Below are 25,022 nucleotides of genomic sequence, written 5' to 3'. Positions count from 1 at the left end.
TGAACTTAAGAATAAATGCTAAAATTAGAACAAAGCATTTTCATGAGCTTATGAAGAATCCCATTTAATCCAATAAAAGTTTTCTTCCTTTAGAATTTTGTATTTCTGAGTTTCTAAATTCATAAGGCAGATTTATAAATTTACCAGAACTTATATGTTCTTAGAGAAAACTGAAACATATCTTTATGAAGTTTTGAGTGCTATCAAAATTATTAATTGTATTTGCATAGTTTATGTAACTTTTACTTTTGTGAAAGTTTCTAAAATCCAAGGTTATTTAAGAAAGCATTTAGCATGTATATATTGCTAAATCTTTTGGCAACAAAGGACTTCTGAAGTACAGAAAGATGGGAACTAACAGTCACCAATTTATTAATGTATGTTCCCAAAGAGCCTAAAATAAGATCCTAAGTTATACAGAGAATCTAAATATTTTAAATAGTTTTATTCATTAATCATTTATTCCAAAAAATAACATGTTAAATATAAAACACTAAAATGACTGTCATGAGTACTCCTATATATTAAACCCAATTAATTTATTTAAATTGTAAGTAAAATCAATCCCAGCAAGCCACTTCAAGGAAGCCTTTCTTTCTGAGTCAGGATACTATATATTTATAAATGTTCTAAAAATATATTTACTAGAATACATATAGATATAGAATTCTTTAAAAATCACAAATATTCAAATAGCAGAATACAACAAACTACACTTTACAAAGAATCTAATTTTTGACAACTTAAAAGAAAATCAAAAGATAGTAAACTGTAATAAAATTTTACATTTGAACACAAACTATTCAAGTACTTATTCTCCCACTAGATTCTCAGTGCCAGAACATTAGGGAATTTTTGTTGAATCAATGAATACCCTAGTTTCTTCTGTATTAGAAGACATACATACTTAATATGTGATTCAACATTCAGTTCAGTTCAGTCGCTCAATTGCGTCTGACTCTGCGACCCCATGGACGGCTGCATGCCAGGCCTCCCTGTCCATCACCAACTCCCAGAGTTTACTCAAACTCGTGTCCATTGAGTCGGTGATGCCATCCAACCATCTCATCTTCTGTCATCTCCTTCTCCTCCTGCCTTCAATCTTTCCCAGCATCAGGGTCTTTTCCACTCAGTCAGTTCTATGCATCAGGTAGCCAAAGTATTGGAGTTTCAGCTTCAACATCAGTCCTTCCAATGAATATTCAGGATTTATTTCCTTTAGGATTGACTGGTTGGATCTCCCTGAAGTCCAAGGGATTCTCAAGAGTCTTCTCCAACACCACAGTTCAAAAGCATCAATTCTTTGGCACTCAGCTTTTTTTACAGCCTAACTCTCACATCCATACATGACTACTGGAAAAACCATAGCTCTGACTAGATGGACTTTTATTGGCAAAGCATATCTCTGCTTTTTAATATGCTGTCTAGGTTGGTCATAACTTTTCTTCCAAGGAGCAGGCGTCTTTTAATTTCATAGCTGCAGTCACTATCTGCAGTGATTTTGGAGTCCCCCAAAATAAGTCTGTCACTGTTTCCATTGTTTCCCCATATATTTGCCATGAAGTGATGGGACCAGATGCCATGATTTTAAGTTTTCTGAATGTTGACTTTTAAGCCAACTTTTTCACTCTCCTCTTTCACTTTCATCAAGAGGCTCTTTAGTTCTTCTGTGTTTTCTGCCATAAAGGTGATATCATCTGCATATCTGAGGTTATTGATATTTCTCCTGGCAATCTTGATTTCAGCTTGTGCTTCATCCAGCCTGGCATTTCTCATGATGTACTCTGCATATAACTTAAATAGGCAGGGTGAGAATATACAGCCTTGACGTACTCCTTTCCTGATTTGGAACCAGTCTGTTGTTCCATGCCTAGTTCTAACTGGTGCTTCTTGACCTGCATACAGATTTTTCAGGAGGCAGGTCAGGTGGTCTGGTATTCCCATCTCTTCAAGAATTTTCCACAGTTTGTTGTGATCCACACAGACAAAGGCTTGGCGTAGTCGATAAAGCAGAAGTAGAATTTTTTCTGGAACGCTCCTGCTTTTTCGATGATCTAACGGATGTTGGCAATTTGATCTCTGGTTCCTCTGCCTTTTCTAAATCCAGCCTGAACTCTGGAAGTTCACAGTTCACGTATTGCTGAAGCCTGGCTTGGAGAATTTTGAGCATTACTTTGCTACCATGTGAGATGAGTGCAATTGTGCGGTATTCAACATTACAAATGGAGAAGGCAATGGCAACCCACATCAGTACTCTTGCCTGAAAAATCCCATGGATGGAGGAGCCTGGTAGGCTGCAGTCCATGGGGTCGCTAAGAGTCGGACATGACTGAGCGACTTCACTTTCACTTTTCACTTTCATGCATTGGAGAAGGAACTGGCAACCCACTCCAGTGGTCTTGCCTGGATAGTCCCAGGGACGGGGGAGCCTGGTGGGCTGCCATCCATGGGGTCGCACAGAGTCGGACACGACTGAAGCGACTTAGCAGCAGCAGCAGCAACATTACAAACAGTAAATATTACTAGTTAGTTAGATTACTTATTTTCTTACTGAGAAAATACAGCCAGCTATACTTAAAATTTTCATTTCAAAAAACATTTTAGATTTTTTTTTCTTTTCTCTTCATATAGGAGTCAATTTGCAAAGTCAGGAATGACTTATTACTCCTTTCATTTTCCCTTTCTTCATTACTGAGCATCCTCTTTTTTCAGCAGTACTGGTTTGCATCAGAGTATATGAACAAAAAGAATACATAGACAAAAACAAATTTCAAGCTCCCTCTTCCTTTATGGAAGGAACCCTTTGAAGCCACACACTGAAGATAGCAGCAACACTTTTATAGAATGAACTGAGTACCTGATTGGCTCCACGGAGCTAAGCTGAACCCAAACACTCTATTGAATACCAAAAACTCATTTAAGGCATAATAAATGACCCTGAAACTGGAGTTTACAATTTAGAACCCAGCTGAAGCAGTGCATCTGTGTTATAGTGTTGTTTGCCTAGAGGAAGCATCTGTAGAGCAACCCAGGAAGCCCTCAAAGCAATGACAGAATTTGGGTTGCAATCAAGAAATTCAGCATGGCTATGTACAAACACTGTTTTAAAACATCTCCCTAAAAGTCAAGAAATCTGGATTGAATACTTGCTCTTCCACTAATAACTTATAACTGAGAGCAAACAATTAGACATTTCTAAGTTTTATAGTCTTCATTTGTAAACAGTCAATTACCCAGTAAGTAAAAGAAGCAAACTCACTTCATGAAGCACACAATGAATGTTTGCTTTCAACACGCTTTCACACAAACGCCCACCCACCTACTGATCGGCTTCCCAGGCAGTGGAGTGGTAAAGAACCTGCCTGCCAATGCAGGAGACATAAGAGAGATGGGTTCGATCCCTGGGTTGGGAAGATCCCCTGGAGGAGGGCAAGGAAATCCACTCTAGTATTCTTGCCTGAAGAATTCCATGGACAGAGGACTCTGGCAGGCTATGGTCCCTAGGGTCACAAAGATTCAGACACAACTGAAGCAATTTAGTGCACACACACACCCCTACTGACACAAGGGCTCCAAATTCATATATCTGAAGACAGTTATTGTTATGATGTTTGTGGTATAAAGGCTTTTACAACATCCGTATGTTGGAGTTAAAAAACAAAAATCTACCTTATGAAAAAGAAGCCAAACTAAACAAATCCTCAACAGGCAGGTCTTAGAATATATACATTCTTATTAGTTTGTTTTCTATAAGATGTTTAGAGTAGCAATCTATTTTCCCATAAAAGATTCCCAAGGTAGTTTACTTAAATACAACCAAAATATGTATCTAATTTGCATTATATGACCATCACCACTTACAACAAAGAATTCACTGGAATATACACTTAGCATTCCAGCTTAGGATGATTCTTGGGAGGTATCTCTCTCTTTTTTTTTTTTTTTTTTTTGGGAGGTATCTCTCTTTACTAAACTCCAGTAGCTAGAACATAGGGACTTCCTCCCCCTAGTCATGACTCTATCTTTAAACTTATTAGGAAGTATGGCTGGAACACTGGCTAGTCTTCTGTATCCATCCCATCTTCACACTCCAAACTCAAGGAACATGTGCATATAATCCCTTGGGACAAGGATGGAAGTAGGTATGGCACAGAAGGGAAAGGCAAGAAACTTGGGCCTCTCTGACATGTGACTTAAAAAGTAGGAAGGCACTGGGTGTGACTAAAAAACAAAAATGGTTTCTTTCAAATCTCTCTCTTTCTTATACTGACTACCACTGGAAAACCAAGTAGAGTGAGAGCCAAGGATCAGATAGAGAAAGCAGGGCTGAACAACCTTTTGTATTTGTACAACCTTTGTACAAAGGGAACCTTTTGTACCATGGCAACTGGATCAATTTTCCCTTCTACTTCTTTTTGCTCTACTAGTATTACAAACAAGACTATGAGCTTGACCATGAGCTCCCACTAGACTATGAGCTCTTTAAAGATAGAGATCATCTCCTGCCCAACTTCATACCCCCAGGGCCTGAAAATCTGGCACACAGTGGGTGGTCAATAAAGGTACTACTGCGTGAATCAATAAATATAAAGGTAGAGGATGCTGTACGCTGTCATCTAGAATCCCCTCTGTAACTGAAGGGCTTATTTTCTGATCTACTGGGAATACTGCTGGCAGACAGTCCTCACTGTCTGCCCCCTTAGGGAACTGGTTTAGCTGAAGAGAGCCATTCTGATCCAGGATCATACTGCTGCTGGGGCAGCCTGCATCTTAGGACTGGGGACATAAAGGTCCACCTCCCCTCATCCCAACCTGAAACAGTTCTGAGGACCATTTCAGCTTCACAGCATCCTTTGGGGTTGCTGAGACTCATCAAGTTTAATCTCTCCTGTGGAAACTAGGCTTTCTTCCTTTGTATGGCATTGGGCCCCAGAGGCCTCCCTGGTAAATCTGCTGCACTCTTAATTTCCATCTTACAGTCTCCTTTCAAAAATCCAACCAGAGACAAAGTCTGAAAGAGGATGCAGGTCTGATTAGACTTAAATAACCCAAGAAAAGGTATTTGACTTCAAAGTAGAGGTCAGTAAATAAAAAACATTTTACGAAAGCTCAAGAAATGAACTCTTTTATTCCTAGCCATCTGTTTCCGTTTCGGCCACTGTAACTAATCAAGAGACCTAAAGTATTTTGAGGACTGCTTAAAAAAAGTGCATTTGTTTTACTATCATGCAAACTACTGATGTTAAATTGTACCAAGTTCAATTCTTGACTAACTTAAAGCAAAAAAATAAATTAAAAAACATCAATGAATTTAGAATAAACATGATATACAGTACTGCAGAGAAGAGAGCTGTTCTTATCCCGAGTGTTAATCAACATGTAATATGGTAAGGAACTGCTTTTCGACTAAAAGTTACTTAATATATTAAGTACAGCACTTTCAGTTACAATTGACAGTTAGAAATGCAATGCTTACATATAAGTCATTGTTCAAATATGGAGTTACAAAGTACCAGAACTAGTCAAGGCACAACTGAGTAAAAAAAAAAAAAAAAACCTGATGAATAAGTAAGAAAACTATTTGTTTTATTTAGGTGCAGCTCTACTGGACACAAGCTATTCTGGTCTCAAATAATACTTTAAGCCTACAAGAATGATTGACAAGGTTTAACTATGAAATTGAGGTTATTTTAAGCATTTAAGTACTCATTTTTTTAGTTTTCTTTTTAACTGTAAGACTACTTGCCAGTTTGCTATACAGCATGGTTAGCACTAGTCAGGTTTTCTAATACTACTTAACAATTCATGTTGATTATGAAAATCTGGAGGTTTCACCAAAGTATATAGATAACAATATTCAGCTTTCCTATAGAAGTTAAATGAGTGTCGACTATGTACAGCAAATGTTTGTTTGTAACTCCTGGAAAATGGTCCAAAAGGCATTTAGCAGATGTGTATACACTACCTGCCAGGATAAGAGATTCTTAATTCTATTAATATCTATATATATTTCAGAAAACATGTCTGGACTTAAATCATCCGCTACGTGGAAATTAAGAAGCATGTTGAGTGACACTAAATACCAGCATGCCCTCAGCCATATTACTTCACCATTATGTTCTCTTCTCTTCTTTCAGTAACACAAAAGTTAACTAAGTAACATTATTTAACTGCACAGATGTGTTTTGAAAGTTGTAAGATTGTATTTAATTAAAGAACACTGAAAATGGCAGGGCACTGAGAGAACCTGGTGCTAGAACTAACACACTGAAGTATTTTAGCCAAAATTAGTATCACTGAATCGCTATAATCTCTTTCACAAATGCTTCATTAACGTAGTTCATCCTTAGCTTTCCTATCGCAACCTAAAACACTCAGAATCCATCTTTATTTTTTAACACTGCTTTCACTTCATCATGCTTTCCTCTGAATATTCCTGCACACATTTCTTTGTTTGTTCCATTCTACAAGAAAATGCATTAAAAATCAGAATTATTTTTAGCTTCATGTATAACAACATGATATTCAATTTCTTAACAAAATAAAATTCAGTACATTATGAGTCACTTTATTTTGTGGGTTTTTAAAGATGATTAGTTTGTAACTAATTATTTAGAGGGACACCTTCTTAATTTGCAGATCCTCCTTCAACTACGAAGAAATAGTCATCTCTTAAAATTTGTTACATGGCATATCTAAGATGTATTAGGCCTTTGTCATCTTACCATGAACACTTCCTAATGTAATATCCCCAGCAGCAGAAGACAGAAATGATGATTCTGTATAAAGATACTTGACTTTCAGCAAACCATCTTCAGTAGATATATTAACAGAACTTCCCTGCAGTTTATCTACAGTCACAGTCTAGTAAGAGAAAGATTCAATCAGTATAAAATGAAGGCTAATAAAAAGTGAAAACTGTGCCAACAGAATTAGTGAGCAACTAATATGTACAGCATGCAGTCAACTTATTGACTTTAACTTTCCAGCTCTAATTACATGATTATGAGCAACAGTGTATTCTCTGTGGAACATATCCATTATATTCCTTCATTTATTTAGATCTTCTTTACTTTCTCCCAATAATGCTTTATATTTTCTATGTAGAGTTCTTCATGTTTTGTTAAATTTATTCATATTTCATGTTTTCTAAATATCATTATAAAAGGTATTTTTTAAACATCACTTCATCTTAATTGCTTTTTTTATTTGACCTTAAATTCGAAGCCTCACTAAACTCACTTAATTCTAATAATTTACTTGAATTAAAATAATTTTTCTATGTGCATAATTATATTGTTTACAAGTGGTAGTTTCATTTCTTCCTTTCCAATTCTCATATTATTTTTCTTGCTCTTTCTTGGCTTATCTAGCTCAGGCCTCCAATTCAACAGTGAATATGAGTGATGAAGTTATAAGCAAGCATCCTTATCTAACTCCTGTTCTCAGAGGGAAAGCTTACAACACTGCATCATTAAGTATGATGTTTGCTATAGAGATCTTCTAGATCCCTTTTTGTTAGACTAACGAAGCTCCCTTTTATTTCATATCTGTTTTGTTGTTGTTGCGGTTTAAATGATGAATGGGTTTTAAATTTTAGCATTTACTTTATCTGATTTTATTGGACTATCATATGCTTTTTCTCCTCTCATCTGTTAATGTAGTAAATAAACTATTATTTCTAGAATGTTTTCCCCTTACATCGAATGTCAGTAGTTTTACATCGAGCAAAATGGAAATACTTTTATATTTATGTCTAAGCTTCTCTAACAAAATTTAGTATGCATTTCTGTCTCAAATGCTGAGCACAATGTAAAATGAAGATATCTAATTAAGAACTCCAGATTACAGATGAATGGATAAGGAAGCTGTGGTACATATACACCATGGAATATTACTCAGCCGTTAAAAAGAATTCATTTGAATCAGTCCTAATGAGATGGATGAAACTGGAGCCCATTATACAGAGTGAAGTAAGCCAGAAAGATAAAGAACATTACAGCATACTAACACATATATATGGAATTTAGAAAGATGGTAACGATAACCCTATATGCAAAAAAGAAAAAGAGACACAGAAGTACAGAACAGACTTTTGAACTCTGTGGGAGAAGGTGAGGGTGGGATGTCTCGAAAGAACAGCATGTATATTATCTATGGTGAAACAGATCACCAGCCCAGGTGGGATGCATGAGACGAGTGCTCGGGCCTGGTGGGCTGGGAGGACCCAGAGGAGTCGGGTGGAGAGGGAGGTGGGAGGGGGGATCGGGATGGGGAATACGTGTAACTCTATGGCTGATTCATATCAATGTATGACAAAACCCACTGAAATGTTGTGAAGTAATTAGCCTCCAACTAATTTAAAAAAAATAAATAAAAAAAAAAAACAGCAAAAAAAAAAAAAAAAAAAGAACTCCAGATTATCTGTACAGTATTTTAAGCAAATATTTTATAAGCATAACGTGATAGCTAATATAAAATTGCTGACATAAAAACTAAATCACCAGGAAGGCATGCCACAGTTTTGCCCAGGGTCAGATTCAAGCATTATACTGAGGTATTTAAAGATAGAACATCTTTGTTTCTCAACACATTGGCATCAGTATTATTTAATCTTAATACTTCCTTCAAAAATTGCTGAGTGCAAAGTATTATCTAATAAGAATTGAGTTTCAAGAATACTAAAATACGAAAAGAAATAAAAGTACCTAGAGGTTGTTATAGTAAGTACACTAGAATTACTTTGCCATCTGGATTTTCTTTTTTAATGGACTTTTATTAGATATACTAAATACACCCCCAAAAATAAATAAATAAATACACCTAATTACTTCTTATCTACTACAGTTTCTCTTCCACTAATTATGGATTCACAGGTTTACTTTAAATCTAGTTTCGATAAATCTGTCAAAGGACAGATATTTTACATACATTCAGATTTGTGAGGATACACATGCTTTGCATCCTTCAGTGTAACAGTAAAGGTTTAATATTCTTAAAAAATTATCCTTTACCTACAAAATTTCTTTATGAAAAGTTGTTTTATGCATAGCTTCAAATTCTCCAAGTATTTCCATAAAGTAGACAAGTATGAACACTCTAGCTTTTTATAAACAGTGAAGCTGTTTTAGGGAATACCAAAAGATAAATATTGAAAGAATATTTGAAACTTAATTGAACTGGCAAAGGAGGAACTTTTGATTAGACTCTCCCCACAATCAAATAAAGCCTTTAAGACATTCCTTATGTATTTATGAAAAAGCTAAAAATTTACTTTGTTCATTAAACACTAAATATTCTCAAAAATATTCTCAAAAAAAATATTCTCAAAGCAAATGAAAGCAAGCAAAAATACAACTCTCCCCGCCACAGTAATATAACTATTTTAACCAATCAATCAATAAAATTACTTTAAAGAAACAGAAAATTCACTGAGGGCCATTTATAATGCATTTTATCAGATCCTAACTGGAATAATTAAACTTAGGGCACCATAGTTTAAATACTGAAGGTCCGATTTATATTAATGGTAATAGCACAAAGAGTAAAAAATAGACTCATTTAAATTGTACACCTTGCTTGTTAAGAAAAGGAGCTATTTAAAGAAAGAACAAAAAGCAGACTCAAAAATACCTTTCTTAGAGAGAAATTGCTATAAATTAATCTGCCTTCCTACACAAAAAGAACTTTTTCTCATAAAGTCTAGTTATTATAAATAAACATTATCAAATTAAAATGAAGCTTTAAGGGAAAATTGTAGCCTTGTAGTCCAAACTAAGAAAGGAAGGTCAAATGATAACTATATCATCAATTCATTCAACAATCAGATAAAATGGATTTCTATCTTCTCTGTATCAAACTTAGGATACAGAAATTAACAATACAATTTAAAAAATAGCCATTCCATATAAAATGATACATAAAGAATACTGCTGAGTATTTATCATGCTCACTTGATTCTCACAATCTTCTTGAGCAAAAAAAAAAAAAAACCCATCCCTATGTTATGAATAATGAAAGAGTCTCAGTGAAGTTAACTGGGAGGTTTAGGACTTGTCAAATTATCTTTCCTGTGTTTCACTTACCTCTATCAACATCATCGTCAACACTACAACAGAGTTAGCTATGCCAGACACTGTATTAAGTACTTTATCTATATTATGTTTTAACTCATTTAATCCTCATGACAACCATCTGAGTTAACACCATTATTCCATTTTCTAGAAAACCAAAATACATAGAGGTTAAATAACTAATCTGAAAGTAAAGAGCTTAGTAAAAGTGGCTATGCCAGGATTCAAACCCAAGTATGCTGATGCTCAATTTTGTGCTCTTAACCAATTCACTAAGCTACCTCTCAAATATCCAAAACATTTCCATGAAAGCTGTATATTAAAAGTTAATATATTTTATAAGCAATTTTTATATAAAGTCCCACAAACTTATAAATATGTCTTAAAAATTAATACTATGCATAAAATAAACTAAAAGAAATATCAAAATAGATTTGTTAGCACAACACAAAACCCAGTTAGGCAGGAAACAAACCAACAAAAAAAAACCAGATCATAGGAATAAATGAATATTCAATAAACCATGAAAGTTGACAGAAAAGATAAACGATGAGTGGAAACAGAGGTCAAAATATAATTATGATGAGTTAAATCTTCGATAGTTACATCTGAACATCAGGATGTACTATTCTACAACTGCAGTTATCCAATTTCCTTTTGTACCTCCAAGACCACAATCAGAGAGGTGAAGCTAAACGCCATCTCAAAACAGCTGCCACATAAAGCCAGGCAGTGTCTTACAACACTTTTTAAAAAGATAAATTTGAATGTTTGGGTTTAAACAGTCTCCCACAGGTTCTAAGGAAAAGGCGATGAAAAATAAAAAGGCAGGATAATTAGTGTGATAACCTGCCTTGTTTAATTATGCCAACAATAATCTACATATAGGATTCCAGTTCCTCTCTACAATCATTTGAGGATAAAGTTGAGTATGGAACTGAACAAATTCATGACAAAACAGCCATGCAAATTAACTGTAAAATAAAAGATGACTTGTGTGCTCAGTTGTGACCGACTCTTTGCAACCCCATAGACTGTAACTTGGGAGGCTCTGTTGTCCATGGAATTTTTCAGGTGAAATACTGGAGTGGGTTGCCAGTTCCTATTCCAGGTGATCTTCCTGCCCCAGGAATTGAACCTGCATTTCTTTTGTTTCCTGTATTGCAAGTGGACTCTTTACTGCTGAGCCACCACAGAAGCCCCAAAAGGTGGCTTGTAACTGTGTGCTAAGTCAGTTCAGTCGTGTCTGACTCTCTGCAACCCCACTGACTGCATACCACCAGGCTCTCCTGGCAAGAATACTGGAGTGGGTTGCCATGCCCTCCAGGGGCATGGGATTCTCCAGGCAAGAATACTGACGTGGGTTGCCATGCCCTCCAGGGGCATGGGATTCTCCAGGCAAGAATACTGACGTGGGTTGCCATGCCCTCCTCCAGGGGATCTTCCTGACCCAGCGATGAAACTGGCATGTCTCATGTTTCCTGCACTGACAGGGGGGTCTTTCCCACTATCGTCACTTGGGAAGCCAAAAAGGTGGCTTACACCTTTCTAAAAGATTCAGTATATTACTGATTGTGCTGAAAAATTGTTGAAAATGTATACTTCAAAATCATACCTTTATTCTTAATATTATGTTAAGCCACAGAAAGCAACAAAAGTTGAATGAAAAATGCAAACTGTCTTATAAAAATGAAAATTCCTATGGCTAGCAAAAGCGTTTGGAAAACAGTAATGCTATCTAATGGCGCCATCTTGTGGAAAATACTGAAGAAAGTTGAGTTTTGAAACTCATCCTTCAATTGCCTAAAGGCAAAATAAACAGGTATTGGGTAAAAAAAATACTCAAATAAACCTAAAACTAAGAAAAATTTATGGCATCACTGACTCGATGGACATGAATTTGAGCAAACTCTGGTAGTTGGTGATGGACAGGAAAACCTGGCGTGCTATATAGTCCATGGGGTTGGAAGAGTTGGACATGACTGAGTGACTGAACTGAACTAAACCACTAGACTGCCAGGAAATCCCTAAGTTGTAAGTTCTTTATGTGTTCTATAAATTATGTCAATAAAGGGCTAATAGCCAAAAAAAAAAAGAAAAATTTAATTCCAAGTACAGTATTACTTGGGGCTTCCTTTGTGGCTCCGCTGGTAAAAGAATCCGCCCGCAATGCGGGAGACCTGGGTTTGATCCCTGGGTTGGGAAGCTCCCCTGGAGAAGGGAAAGGCTACCCACTCCAGTATTCTGGCCTGGAGAATTCCATGGACTGTATAGTCCATGGGGGTCGCAAAGAGTTGGGCACGACTAAGCAACTTTCACTTCACTTCACTTCTTCATAGTATTACTTAATGAATAATTTTAACCCATGATAAAAAAAAAATTTCTTCAGAATCAGAATTAAATATTAAGTATTTGGGAAAAAGGCACTGGGAGTTTGGGGTTATACACAAACTATTTCATATAGAATGGATAAACAATAAGGTCCTACTGTATAGCACAGTGAACTATATTCAATATCCTGGGATAAATCATAAAGGAAAGGAATATAAAAAAGAATGCATATGTATGTATAATTGAATCACTTTGTTATATAGCAAAAATTACCACAGTACTGTAAATGAACTCTACTTCAATTTTAAAAAATTTTAAACAAATATTAAGTATTTAAGGATATTACTGATTCCAAATAAGTAGCTAAATAACAAAAGTTTTAAAACATAAATTTAAAATTAAATTGTATAATATTTAATCATCTCTATTTCAAACTCAAATTTACTAATAAACTAAAATGCATTAAAAAGGGGAAGTTATACTACAAATTTTGTAGAATCTACCCTCTATGTGAGCCAAGCTGAGACAAAACTGCAATTACTAAACATGAAAATTTCAATCTTACACTTTTATCTGATGCATGGATATCTATATTTCCATAAACCGTTCCCAGGCAGATCACTTTGCCTCCTGTTGTTTGAACATGTAATTTTTGACTCTGAAAGACAAATACAAAATAAACATATAGAAAAAGAGAGCATAAATTTGACTCACACTAGTAAATATTCAACATTTTATACATTTCTTTTTAAATAATAATAATAAAGCAGTAACAGAGGAACTAGGAATGAAATAGAAATGTACTGCTTTGAATAATAACATCTGTGAGAAAAGAATGTCAACTGCTGTTAAAGGGATTAAATAAAGCTGGACTAGAGGGACTCAGGGGTTTTAGTAGCTTAACTGAAGAAAGGCGTGGGAATCAAAGATCACTGTGACTGGCTAACTAAACATAAATGATGAAGATGATAACAATAATCAATGTTACTGTTCATCATTATTAATATGTGTATTATTAATAACAATAACACCTATGACTTGGCATTCCCTTTGCATCAATAACAGTGTTTGCTACTTTACACAAATTAACATTTAATTCTCACAACTCAGAGTGATGCATATTATGTGTTTCCCCATTTTACAGAGAAAGAAATTCAAGAATCAGAAAGGTAAACAACTTTATCAGGTGATATACTGGAAAACAGCAAATTATAAACTAACAGAATCAAACTTACACCTCCTGCCCTGGAAGGCAAGGTTCTTTATCACCAGCGCCACCTAGGTGCTTCTAAGTTCTTGCCAACAGAATAAAAGTGGAAATACTATGTTTAATACCCAGGCTTGTGCTTTTAGAACTGATGTGCCTTCTCTGTGTTCTGCCCCTTCCATCAGGTGAGTGCATATTACAATAAGGCTTTAATAGACGACAGAGCCAGAAGATGAAAGGAACCTACAGTAACTGAATAGAAATGAGTCACCCACACAAATGAAAAATAAACTTGGACACAAATGAAAACTAAACTATGGTTGTGTGTGAGCTATTAGATGGTTTGATCTATTTTTCAGAGTACCGTTCTTCACCTTAATATCTGTGAAGTCTTCAGTTCTACCACAAGTATAAAGAGAAAACAAACAGGTAAATACCAGAGAATGAAAGACAGCAAAAGCAAACCCATCAATATCACAACCAGCAACAACAGAAAAGTATCTAAAAAGTAGGGGGAAAAGTTCAAAACAATCACATGCCTTCTGGTTGCTTTACTTGAAGGAAAAAAAAAAAAACAATAAAACTTTAGGTAAAACAGCCCAGGGATGAAATTCAAAAAATTCAGTAAAAAGGGCAAAATGAACCCCTCTTAAAAAGCTCTTTTATGTTACAGCATGGTAGACTACTTCATGCCCAAAGAAACATGAGTCAGAAGTCCAATTGTATTTAATAATACTGTCTTTATCAAGGAGACAAGTAATTCATGAACTTTAAAAAAGAATATCTCCAAAATAACTGAAGGACAGGGAGGCCTGGTATGCTGTAGTCCATGGGGTCACAGAGTCAGACAGGACTGAACAACAACAAGAGTTCTTAACCAAACTTACATGACATTCTGGAGTCTGCAAAACTTATGAAATTGTAAGCAAAATTTCATATATATGTATATTTTTTCCAAGTAAATAATCATCCTATTTTCAAAGAAGCCTAAAGCTCAAAAATATTATGAAATAGTTAAATGTTTAAATAAGTCAGAAGCTATTTAGTATAATATAAACTATTATTACTGCATTTTTAAAAATGCAAATGTGTGGCATTCAATGAGGTAAGAGACTATTGCTTGAAAAGTTTACTCATTTATTCCCTAATTATGCTGAAAAAATGTACTTCTGCTAGACATTTTGCTTGGACAATAAAGAAAAGTGAAGATAGCATAGCTTGGAATGCAGAAAGACCCAAGTTCAAATCTTAGCTCTATTTATTAACTATGGGAACCTAAATGAGTTCCTCAGTCTCTGTATCTGACAGTTTCCTCCTTGATAAAAAGGAGACAATTCACAGAATAAATGAAGGCTTAGCTAAGTTTCTGGATATATAATAAGAACTCAGTAGACAGTTTTGTTGTTTGTTGTTGTTCAGTCACTAAGTTGTGTATGACTCTTTGGAGACCCCGGTAGCCCACTAGACTCCCCTGTCCTTGAGATTTCCCAGGCAAGAATACTGGAATTGGTTGCCATTTCCTCCTCCAGGGGATATTCCCGACCCAGAGATCGGAACCCATATCTTCCATGTCTCCTGCATTAACAAGCAGATTCTTTACCACTGAGCCACCAGTAGCTATTATTATTGCTATAAACATCTTATTACATAGATCAAATATATCTCAAATCCTTAATGAGTGGAATAGAAACTTACATTAAAGGCAATCACTAACTAGAAATAATATTATGCCATATTTGAAGCTTTAAACCAGGTATTTTATGAAGTGTTCCCATTTGTGAATTTAAGTCAGTTAAATTCTGAAATCTCAAGAATGATTCTCTCAACTCAATTCTTCTAACTATCACTAAGATTCAGTGGACCCAAATTTAATTTTTGAGTATTTTTGAACTATTGTATTTGTGGGCTTCTCTGGAGATCAGTCGGTAAAGAATCTGCCTGCAATGCGGGGGACCTGGGTTGTATCCCTGGGTGGGAAAGATCCCCTGGAGAAGGAAATGGCAACCAAACCCATATCCTGGTCTGGAGAATTCCATGAATAGAGAGGACCCTGGTGGGCTATAGTCCATAGGGTCGCAAAGAGTATGACACAACTGAGCAACTAACACATTCTATTTGTAGGATTGATGTATCATGACTTTTATTCTTTCTAAGAGGTATCCTAAAAAAGTAAATAGAAGATTTACTAATTTTTTAAATAGGATAAGCATTATTCTATCTTAAGATTACTGTAATGGTCCACTGGGCTCCTTTGTAAATCTAAAATACATTATGGAATCTTAGTAATCTTATTTTTCATATGTCTCAAAACATTTGCTACTTCATTATCCGAGTAGATATTTCAATATCATTTTTCAATTATTCCTAACTCTGACAGAAAATATCTAAAAGAATAAGACAACAGAAGAATGATAAACTTGCTCTGAATAGTGTGTTTGGTGGTGGTAGTTTAGTGGCTGAGTTGTGTGTGACTATTGCTACCCCATGTACTGTAGCCTGCCAGGGTCCTCTGTCCATGGGATTTCCCAGGAAAGAATACTGGAATGGGATGCCATTTTCTTCTCCAGGGGATCTTCCCAACCTAAGAATCGAACCCGGGTGTCCAGCATTGCAGGAGGACTCCTGCATTGCAGGTGGATTCTTTACAGACTGAGCTAGGAGGGAAATTTTGAAAGGTGGTTCTTAACTAAAAGTGATTTTGCCCCCCAGAGGAGGACAATGTGTGGCAATATTTTTCATTGTCCTAAATGAGGACTGTTTCTTAGCACTTTGTTTACAGAAGCTAGGAATACTGCTACACACCCTACAGTGCATAGGTCAGCCCCTGACAACAAAAATTTACCCAGACCAAAATGTCAATAGTGCCAAAGCTGAGAAATCATTTTTCATGTAATGCACATAATGATAGAAAAAAGAAAAACTGACAAAATAGATATTTCAGAATTTTCAGATGAATCAAAAGATTAATGCAAAGACAGACAGCAGTACAGTTGCTTCTAATTTTGATTGTGAAATTGAAAATCTAAGACTCTGAGTCTCCAGGGGACAATATTCTAGACGAGTATTCTGAAATTCAAGCATTGATGAGTGAACAATACGTTTATAAGAACAAAAAGGAACCATGGTATTCTCATCCAGCTAGTCATTCAACATGAAAACCACACTGTGCAATCTTTTACAATAAGAACTGGAACCATCTCATTTTTCCAAAAGGGTATGTAATCTTTTTTGATATATGTGCAACTAAATGTATTGAAAAGGATCACATGTGAACAGATGACAAAGGCAGGTGTGTAAATAAAGGTGGTTGGAACAAAACAAATAATGTAAAAAAAAATTTAATGCATCCAATTAATCATTCTAATTAGTGTTTATGAAATTAAAAATGAAAATGTTTTGCAATTATGAAGCAGAGATGACTGACTTCTCTTCAACAATACTAACAAAGTTCACAAAAGTATTGAGTTTTGAATATGAAATATAAGAAGTACCAGTAAGAATAAGCTAAATTTATCAATATGCATTTGAAATCATTTAGAGCTGAGACAAATCTAATTTTAAGAAAATTAAATATAAAAGTGTTACAGCACAAAATGAAGCTTTTGTTGTTTAGTGAAATACCTACTTAATCCTTAAGTAATGGGCTACCTGGTACATTATAATTTTGATTAACTTAATATTTTAAGCATATTTATAATGCTTAAAGACTTTTCCTTACTCCTTAATAAATGTAAGAAAATCATTCTTTAATCTCTTAAGCTTGGTAAGATCTAAGAATACTAAGAATGTATTATGAGTTTTGCTGTACACTTTGAAATGAAATCTAAATGTAATATGATGAAAATCTCCAAAGTTGCTACAACTTCTACAGTGTCATAATAAAACTGATTTTAAAACAAAAGTTTTACAAGGAATTTCTGAGTGATGAATAAATGATACTCAGTATTTTCAGTAAATGTTCAGAATAACAGCCTTCATTAGATACCATGGTTCACAGTTTAAAGTGTTTTAAAAAATAATATTAAAACAAAATTAGAAAAATAAATATACCTTAATAGACTGTAAGATGCTAGTCCCCTGCTCAGTTTCAATTTTGCAATTATCACACTCAATATTTTGGACCTTTACACAGCCAGACCCTGATGACTGGATATTCAAATCTACAAATGAAAAAAAGAAAATCCAAGTTACTATGGCTAATGGCTCCAAAGCATTTAAGCATCCTGCAGAAATTCAGTTCCTCAGTCATGTTCATAACGTTACAGAATTCTGGAAAGAACATAGCTGTCAGTAGTCTCTCTCTAAAGGTAAGGGACCTCCACCACAGCAGGACCAAATTAAAGCTCTTTTCTACCAGTTTTTAAAAAGCAGTTATTTCTGTTGGCCTCTATCATCTAAAGAAAGGAAGTAACATAGGACGTAAGCAAAGGAGGTCGAAGATTCCAAATTCTTATAGGCACACCTGGGAAAGATCATAGAAGCCTCTTTCCCACTGAGAAAATACACACACACAAATTTGAGTAAGAATACAGCAACTTAAAATCATTATGGTGAACTGGATAAGTCAGTTAGATTATTCTCTTTTAAAGTTCAAATATTTGTTTCCAAACCTCCCTCAAATTTAAAGCATACTGTAGAAGAAATGTATGTATCAGTGTACATGATCATGACTAAGGTTTTCAAATCCTACCTCTAACCTCTCATATTATCATGCAGCTGTATTACAAGGTAATCTGAAGTAATAAAGAGTAGAACAACACAGAGTAGAACGCTCTGAAAAATTTAGTACTGATTAAAACCTCAAAATTGTGGGTAACAGTAATATACATGAAAAAGTTTAGAAAATAAGCCATGCTTAGCTTGAAAGTTTAACCTTGTGTGTATGCGTACATGCTGAGGGGTCTCTGACTCTTTGCAACACCACGTACTGCAGACCACCAGGTTCTCTGTCTTTGGAAGTCTCCAGACAAGACTATTGGAGTGGGCCACCATATCCTACTCCTGGGGATCTTCTCGACCCAGGGATTAAACCCAAGTCTCTTATATCTCCTGCACTGGCAGGCAGATTCTTTACCACTGCACTACCTGGGAAGCCCAACTTTAACCTTAAATTCAACTTAATATGTAACCTTAAATGTGTCTGTATAAAAATTTAAAACACCAATACTTAATACCTAATTCAAATATTGATGATTTCCCTTAAACCAGACCAGCGAAGTAATGTTGCCCCAAACACTGGGGCCTGACACTACAATTCCAATAGTTATGGTATAAAGATCAGTTTCTACAGTTGGGTATACGGTAGTCTCTATAAAGGCAATATTTTGATTTGGATTAATATAAAAAACATAAAAGACAATTTTACCCCATATTTACATGGATGCAAATGTAGCTGGCAAATGTAGCCATTAAGTAGTGTTATAACATAAGCCTTGATCTCAGGCAGTAAAGATAGGCATGGGGAAAAGAAAACAGACTCTAAATATACTCTACCCTCAACAGGTGGGTAGAGAAGTTAAGGCTAGATATTGAGTGGTAGTAATGTTATTCTCACTCTTTCACTGAAACAGTTATAGACAAACTGGAGGAACACGAGTTGAGTATGAAGAAAACTGAACTATGTTGACTTGAGGGGCCTGTGGAATATACACATGGAAACAGTAAAATTGTAAATGGGATTCTGGCTCTGAAAAGAGGAATCAACAAATAATGAGGTTTGGGTAGCTCATTTTTATCTGAGCTGCCATAAAATTTTGCTTATCTCTATTTCAATTTTCAGTTTATTTTGTACTATCTAATGCATTAGCAAATCTTCCTCCCCACTGTAGACTTTTATATTTTGAGATCAGGGTCTCTTACTCATCTTGGTTAGTTTAAAAAAAAAAATGTTGAGAAGCAATAAAGCATAGTTGTTCAGCAGACTTCAGTCAGTTCAAATCTCAACTCCACCATGTTATATCTGAGAGACAACTGGCATATTTTTTTATCTATCCCACTAGAAATTAAGTTTCATGAGGGCATGGATCTCCTCTACTTGTTCACCCATAATAAATCCTCAGTATATGAAACTTGTGCTGTGCTGTGTTGCTTCAATCATATCCAATTCTTTGCCACACTGTGGATAGCAGGCCATCAGGCTCCTCTGACCATGGGATTCTCCAGGCAAGAGTATTGGAGTGGGTTGCCATGCCCTCCTCAGGGGATCTTCCCCACCCAGAGGACTGAACCAGTCTCTAGTCTCCTGCATTGACAGGAGGGTTCTTTACCACTAGGGGGTCATCAAACTTGTTGAATTTCAATTCTCTTACAGTAAATGGTGACAAAACAGTGTCTATAATATAGTGCAATTGTAATTAGAAAAGATTATCTTGGAAGTGTTATCTGCTATTATGATCATTAATAGTATCTTCCTTCAGTCTTAGGAAGGCAGAGAACCTAGGAAGACGTTCCTAGAGAAGTGTCACAGAAACTGTGGCTTCCATGTGAGAAATAACATGGAACTCAAAACACCTAGAAAACACATCTGGCAACCATTATCAAATGACCTTTCTGGGGCAATCTAGCTATGTGTTTTTCTTCAAAGCCTGCAACTCACAGAAAATTTACTTAGGCCAAAATGGATGCGGACGTTTTCAGTAAGAAGCCGGGTGCCTATTAGAAACCAAACACTTGGTCCAGATTATATGGAACATACTATAGGCAAGGCTGTTTGGGGAACAGACCCCAGGCCATGAGCAAGTGGAAATGTGGACGGCCTGCCATGCCACTGAATGGATTACCAAAATACTTTAACCCTGAAAAATAAAACACTTTGTTATGGACAAAGTGCAGTAACACAAATAGGAACAAAGTGTCATAGGAGGAAAAGACAAAAAAAATGTTATGTGGCTTGCTGCTGCTGCTAAGTCGCTTCAGTCGTGTCCGACTCTGTGCGACCCCATAGACGGCAGCCCACCAGACTCGGTTGCCATTTCCTTCTCCAATGCATGAAAGTGAAAAGTGAAGGTGAAGTCGCTCAGTCGCGTCCGACTCTTAGCGACCCCATGGACTGCAGCCTACCAGGCTCCTCTGTCCATGGGATTTTCTAGGCAAGAGTACTGGAGTGGGGTGCCATTGCCTTCTCCGGTTATGTGGCTTAGGTTATTCCAAATCATGTTTCTACTAGATTTGTAAAATTGCTATAACTGAAAACTTAATTCCTAACTGCTACTCAGAAACCCAAAGTAGAACAGAAAAAAAAAAAGACATAGCTTCTGAAGGGGTCAAGAGTAAATTACGTTGAAAAGTCAGATTCAAAGGGACAAATTAAAAATGCACGTCGGCCTAATTTCAGAAGGTCACAGGGTGTGCCCCGGGACCCAAACCCGTTTTACAGTCACTTACCAAACTTCAGGGGGGCGTTCACTTCCACGGACGCCTGGTGGTCGATGGCATCAGCCACGATGGTCACCTCCTTCTGCGCCTCGTCGTAGTTCACCTGCAGGCCGGCCAGGGCCCGCGCCCCGCCCTCCACTCCGCTCACTGTGACCAGCACGCGGTCGCCGTCTGGGTAGGTGAGGGGGTCCAGGGGTCTCACGGTCAGGTGGCATGGGAGCCGCGCCCGCAGCCGGCCGAAAGGGCTCACCAGCAGCGCCCACTCCTTCAGAGTCCTGCGCGCAGGGTCAGACCTAGAGACCTCGGGCTGGGACCCACCTGAGCCGTACAGCCGGGACTGACATGTCCCACAGGCCCAGCGCCCGGTGGCCTCGCCGGCCCACACTCTGAGCAGACAGAGCCGGAGGCAGCCCAGCCCCCATCCGGAGAAGGGGAACATGGCGTGCCCCTTTCTCCCTCAGATTACTTCAGCCTCAGGTTAGTCTCCCCACGTCCCGTCGGCTTGCCGCTGGGCTGACCAAGCCAAAAGGGAGATACTTGATAAGAGGGTCTGCTGAAGCAATAGCAAGACCGCTCACTTCGTTCAGCAATGTAAACGTCAGCTACACGGGTCTAGGCGGCAAATTGGAATTTTAAAGTTCTAAGTATCCATCCTGACCCGAACCCCTCGCCTACTCCCGCCCCTTTCGCAAGGGCCGGTGGGATAGGTAGTTCCAACGGTGGCCAGATGTTGAAGGGTTCGGACAACTGAGAAACTACATTTCCCAGAAGGCAATGCGCAGGATGCTAAGGGTAGTTAGAGCCAGCTGTTGGACGGAACTCGGAAGGCCTGCGCTTTTCCCTCAAGCCCTTAAGCCATTGGAAGGACAAGGGCCGGGGTGGGGGGGGGTGTGGGGTGGGGGGGGGGTGTGGGGTGGGCGGGAATCTACACCGCAGTCCACTGGCCAATGGAAAGCGAGGAAAGCCAAAGATGGGCCAGGCGGCTTGGTTTCCTTGGATACCGAGGACGCGACTTCTCCGAAGAGGGTGGAGCTTTGGAGCGAGACGGAGGAAGATCGACGGAGAAAACTTAGGAGCCTAAATAAGGATCAGGATGAAGAGAAGAGCTAAGAAACTGCGCTTTTAAAGGTGAGAACGTGATTTAAAATAGGAGTACCCTCAGTGAGTGGTTAGCTCCATACGTCATTAAATTAGTGCGGGTTACCCTGGGATGGAGAATAGCTCTGCAAGAGGTTAAAGACTCATTAGTTCTCTCAAAGGAAACTCCCTCTTCGAGAGCAAATATAGGAATAGCATTAGTGTCCTGTCTCCTTTCAGACTCTAAATGACCTCAGGCCAGTCATTGAATGTATCTGAATTTTAACTGCTTGCTCTTAAAATTAGGTCAATAATACCTTCTTTGTCTTACCTCAAAAGTTTTTCTTTCTTTCTTTTTTTTTTTAGGGATCAAATGAGATAATGGATGTGAACACCAGTGCACAGGCTGTCAAGTTGAAGTTTATACTATTTTTATTTTATATCTAAAAATCCTAATGAACTGAGCTAAAGTCCTCAAGGGCCCAAGTCACAGAGTTCTTCACAAGCCATTATCTGTTTAAAAATTCAGTGTTTTTCTTAAGTTATCCTTTCCTCCTTTCTGTCCTAGTCCATCTCCCACCTTATAAAAGCTCACTCATGACAGATGCAAGCTTTTAGGTTCATCAGGTTTCCACTGCATATTATATCTGTCGTTGGTTTTGTGTTTCATTTCATCATAATTATTCAAACTGATCTTCAAACTGTCTTTTTTTTTTTTTAATTTTTCAGTGGGTTTTGTCATACATTGATATGAATCAGCCATAGAGTTACACGAATTCCCAATCCCAGTCTCCCATCCCACCTCCCTCTCCACCCGATTCCTCTGGATCTTCCCAGCCCAACAGGCCCGAACACTTGACTCATGCCTCCCACCTGGGCTGGTGGTCTGTTTCACCACAGATAATATACATGCTGTTCTTTCGAAACATCCCACCCTCCCCTTCTCCCACAGAGTTCAAAAGTCTGTTCTGTACTTCTGCGTCTCTTCTTCTGCCCTGCATATAGGGCCATCGTTACCACCTTTCTAAATTCCGTATATATGGGTTAGTATACTGTAATGTTCTTTATCTTTCTGGCTTACCTCACTCTGTATAATGGGCTCCAGTTTCATCCATCTCATTAGAACTGATTCAAATGAATTCTTTTTAACGGCTGAGTAATATTCCATGGTGTATATGTACCACAGCTTCCTTATCCATTCATCTGCTGATGGGCATCTAGGTTGCTCCCATGTCCTGGCTCTAATAAACAGTGCTGTGATGAACATTGGGGTGCACGTGTCTCTTTCAGATCTGGTTTCCTCAGTGTGTATGCCCAGAAGTGGTATTGCTGGGTCATATGGCAGTTCTATTTCCAGTTTTTTAAGATATCTCCACACTGTTCTCCATAGTGGCTGTACTAGTTTGCATTCCCACCAACAGTGTAAGAGGGTTCCCTTTTCTCCACACCCTCTCCAGCATTTATTGCTTGTAGACTTTCGGATAGCATCCATCCTGACTGGCGTGTAATGGTACCTCATTGTGGTTTGATTTGCATTTCTCTGATAATGAGTGATGTGGAGCGTCTTCTCATGTGTTTGTTAGCCATCTGTATGTCTTCTTTGGAGAAATGTCTGTTTAGTTCTTTGGCCCATTTTTTGATTGGGTCATTTATTTTTCTGGAATTGAGCTTCAGGAGTTGCTTGTATATTTTTGAGATTAATCCTTTTTCTGTTTCTTCATTTGCTATTATTTTCTCCCAATCTGAGGGCTGTCTTTTCACCTTACTTATAGTTTCCTTTGTTGTGCAAAAGCTTTTAATTTTCATTAGGTCCCATTTGTTTATTTTTGCTTTTATTTCCAATATTCTGGGAGGTGGGTCATAGAAGATCTTGCTGTGATTTATGTCAGAGAGTGTTTTGCCTATGTTCTCCTCTAGGAGTTTTATAGTTTCTGGTCTTACATTTAGATCTTTAATCCATTTTGAGTTTATTTTTGTGTATGGTGTTAGAAAGTGTTCTAGTTTCATTCTTTTACAAGTGGTTGACCAGTTTTCCCAGCACCACTTGTTAAAGAGATTGTCTTTTTTCCTTTGTATATCCTTGCCTCCTTTGTCAAAGATAAGGTGTCCATAGGTTCGTGGATTTATCTCTGGGCTTTCTATTCTGTTCCATTGATCTATATTTCTGTCTTTGTGCCAGTACCATACTGTCTTGATGACTGTGGCTTTGTAGTAGAGTCTGAAGTCAGGCAGGTTGATTCCTCCAGTTCCATTCTTCTTTCTCAAGATTACTTTGGCTATTCGAGGTTTTTTGTATTTCCATACAAATTGTGAAATTATTTGTTCTAGTTCTGTGAAAAATACCGTTGGTAGCTTGATAGGGATTGCATTGAATCTATAGATTGCTTTGGGTAGAATAGCCATTTTGACAATATTGATTCTTCCAATCCATGAACACAGTATGTTTCTCCATCTGTTTGTGTCCTCTTTGATTTCTTTCATCAATGTTTTATAGTTTTCTGTGTATAGGTCTTTTGTTTCTTTAGGTAGATATACTCCTAAGTATTTTATTCTTTTTGTTGCAATGGTGAATGGTGTTGTTTCCTTAATTTCTCTTTCTGTTTTTTCATTGTTAGTATATAGGAATGCAAGGGATTTCTGTGTGTTAATTTTATATCCTGCAACTTTACTATATTCATTGATTAGCTCTAGTAATTTTCTGGTAGAGTCTTTAGGGTTTTCTATGTAGAGGATCATGTCATCTGCGAACAGCGAGAGTTTCACTTCTTCTTTTCCTATCTGGATTTCTTTTACGTCTTTTTCTGCTCTGATTGCTGTGGCCAAAACTTCCAACACTATGTTGAATAGTAGTGGTGAGAGTGGGCATCCTTGTCTTGTTCCTGATTTCAGAGGAAATGCTTTCAATTTTTCACCATTGAGGGTGATGCTTGCTGTGGGTTTGTCATATATAGCTTTTATTA

General features: G+C 37.1%; 1 protein-coding gene across 3 annotated transcripts in view; it reads right to left on the bottom strand.

Annotated features, from left to right (window-relative positions):
• The window catches only part of FAM185A (family with sequence similarity 185 member A), a 73,439-nt gene extending 51,787 nt beyond the window's left edge, over positions 1-21,652 (bottom strand). For 2 of the 3 annotated variants that reach the window (XM_065938441.1, XM_065938444.1), the window contains exons 1-4: positions 20,995-21,652; positions 17,662-17,771; positions 12,970-13,062; positions 6,726-6,864 (exon numbers count right to left, since the gene is read on the bottom strand). In XM_065938441.1, the coding sequence (XP_065794513.1) occupies positions 6,726-6,864; positions 12,970-13,062; positions 17,662-17,771; positions 20,995-21,424 (772 nt within the window). In that variant the 5' untranslated portion in view covers positions 21,425-21,652. The remainder of the gene's footprint in view (positions 1-6,725; positions 6,865-12,969; positions 13,063-17,661; positions 17,772-20,994) is intronic. The other variant, XM_065938442.1, reaches the window with a different exon arrangement.
• Between the last annotated feature and the right edge of the window lie 3,370 nt (positions 21,653-25,022).

Source organism: Muntiacus reevesi, chromosome 6, assembly GCF_963930625.1.
Source record: "Muntiacus reevesi chromosome 6, mMunRee1.1, whole genome shotgun sequence".
Classification (NCBI taxonomy): Eukaryota; Metazoa; Chordata; class Mammalia; order Artiodactyla; family Cervidae; genus Muntiacus; species Muntiacus reevesi.
This window is presented reverse-complemented; position numbering and strand designations above follow the sequence as displayed.